The 1,711-nt window shown below is 42.8% G+C and overlaps 1 protein-coding gene across 1 annotated transcript; it reads left to right on the forward strand.

Annotated features, from left to right (window-relative positions):
- Positions 1 to 584: 584 nt before the first annotated feature.
- On the forward strand, positions 585 to 1,511 carry LOC125281855 (olfactory receptor 4N4C). The gene has a single exon (XM_048215785.1). The coding sequence runs from the start codon at positions 585 to 587 to the stop codon at positions 1,509 to 1,511; it is 927 nt and encodes a 308-aa protein (XP_048071742.1).
- Positions 1,512 to 1,711: the final 200 nt, after the last annotated feature.

A 1,711-nucleotide genomic window follows, 5' to 3' on the forward strand; every position in this document is an offset into this window, starting at 1 on the left:
ATTCCATAGAGGAAAAGGAAATATTTCAAATAAGAAGGTTTTTTAAAAAACTTTTTAAGTCAGCATTCCTGACATATAATTTGCATAGAGTAAATGTAACAATGTCTGTATAGTTTAGTAAATTTTGGTGAAAGAACAGACACTTGCAACCATTATAGTCAAGATACGGAATGTTTCTGTCACCTTAAAAAATTCTGCCCTTCCTCTTTGCTATCAATCCTCACCTTAACTCTCATTCAAATAAAAACCTGAAGAACTTGATAACTGAGATTAAGTTTTTTCTCAGAGACATTTCCTTTTGCCTCATGCAAATCATAAACAAGTCCAGGGCAGGGGCATTGCAGGGTCCCAGGTGAGAGAACAGTTAAATAGAAGCACAGAACTGAAGAAGCAGAAGAGTGTGGCTTCAAACCAGGGTGTTGGCAGATAGAAATGTAGAAGAATAATGGGCAGAAAAGATTTCTTTGGTTGTGGGGAAGTGATGGTATGACAGATGTGGCACATGCTCCTTTTAGTTTGAAATGAACTATGATCTAGATGCTAGAGACGGAAATAAACTTTCTGATGTTCTGTAGGTAGAGGAGATGGAAAATGACAACAGCACAGTGGTGAAAGAATTCATCCTTCTTGGTCTGACCCAATCTCAAGATATTCAGCTCCTGGTCTTTGTTCTAATTTTAATTTTCTATCTCATCATCCTCCCTGGAAACTTCCTCATCATCCTCACCATCAGATCAGACCCTGGCCTCACAGCCCCCCTCTACTTCTTTCTGGGCAACTTGGCCTTCCTGGATGCATCCTATTCCTTCATTGTGGCTCCCAGGATGCTGGTGGACTTTCTTTCTGAGAAGAAGGTAATCTCCTACAGGGGTTGCATCACTCAGCTCTTTTTCTTGCACTTCCTTGGAGGAGGGGAAGGATTACTCCTTGTTGTGATGGCCTTTGACCGCTACATTGCCATCTGTCGGCCTCTACACTATTCAACTGTCATGAACCCTAGAGCCTGCCATGCCTTGCTGTTGGCGCTGTGGCTTGGAGGCTTTATCCACTCCATTATCCAGGTGGCCTTCATCCTCCGCTTGCCCTTCTGTGGCCCAAACCAGCTGGATAACTTCTTCTGTGATGTGCCACAGGTCATCAAGCTGGCCTGCACAGACACTTTTGTGGTGGAGCTTCTGATGGTCTTCAACAGCGGCCTGCTCACCCTCCTGTGCTTCCTAGGGCTTTTGTCTTCCTACGCGGTCATCCTCTGCCATGTACGTGGGTGTGCTTCTGAAGGGAAGAGCAAAGCACTGTCCACATGCACCACCCATGTCATTATTATACTTCTCATGTTTGGACCTGCTATCTTCATCTACACTCGCCCCTTCAGGGCCTTGCCAGCTGACAAGGTAGTTTCCTTTTTCCATACTGTGATCTTTCCATTAATGAATCCTCTGATTTATACCCTTCGCAACCAGGAAGTGAAAACTTCCATGAGAAGGTTATTGAGTCGGCATGTGGTCTGCTGAATAGATTTTATAATATGAAGTAAAGAAGAGGAAATTCTTGCTGTAAATCATAACATTCATTTAACAAGTATTGTTTTTCACTGAGTACCTCCCATTTTCCAGGTACTATTGTAGGCAATGAGGGAGAGTTATGTATAATTAGGGAATAAACTCAGTATGCTTAAAGAATATGAAAGAAACACCTGAGTGCTTCTCAGTTG

This window comes from Ursus arctos, unplaced genomic scaffold (genome assembly GCF_023065955.2).
Source record: "Ursus arctos isolate Adak ecotype North America unplaced genomic scaffold, UrsArc2.0 scaffold_4, whole genome shotgun sequence".
NCBI classification, from domain to species: Eukaryota; Metazoa; Chordata; class Mammalia; order Carnivora; family Ursidae; genus Ursus; species Ursus arctos.

Coding starts and splice junctions, on each gene's coding strand:
- LOC125281855 (XM_048215785.1), top strand. CDS start 585: ATGGAAAATGACAACAGCACAGTGGTGAAAGAATTCATCCTTCTTGGT.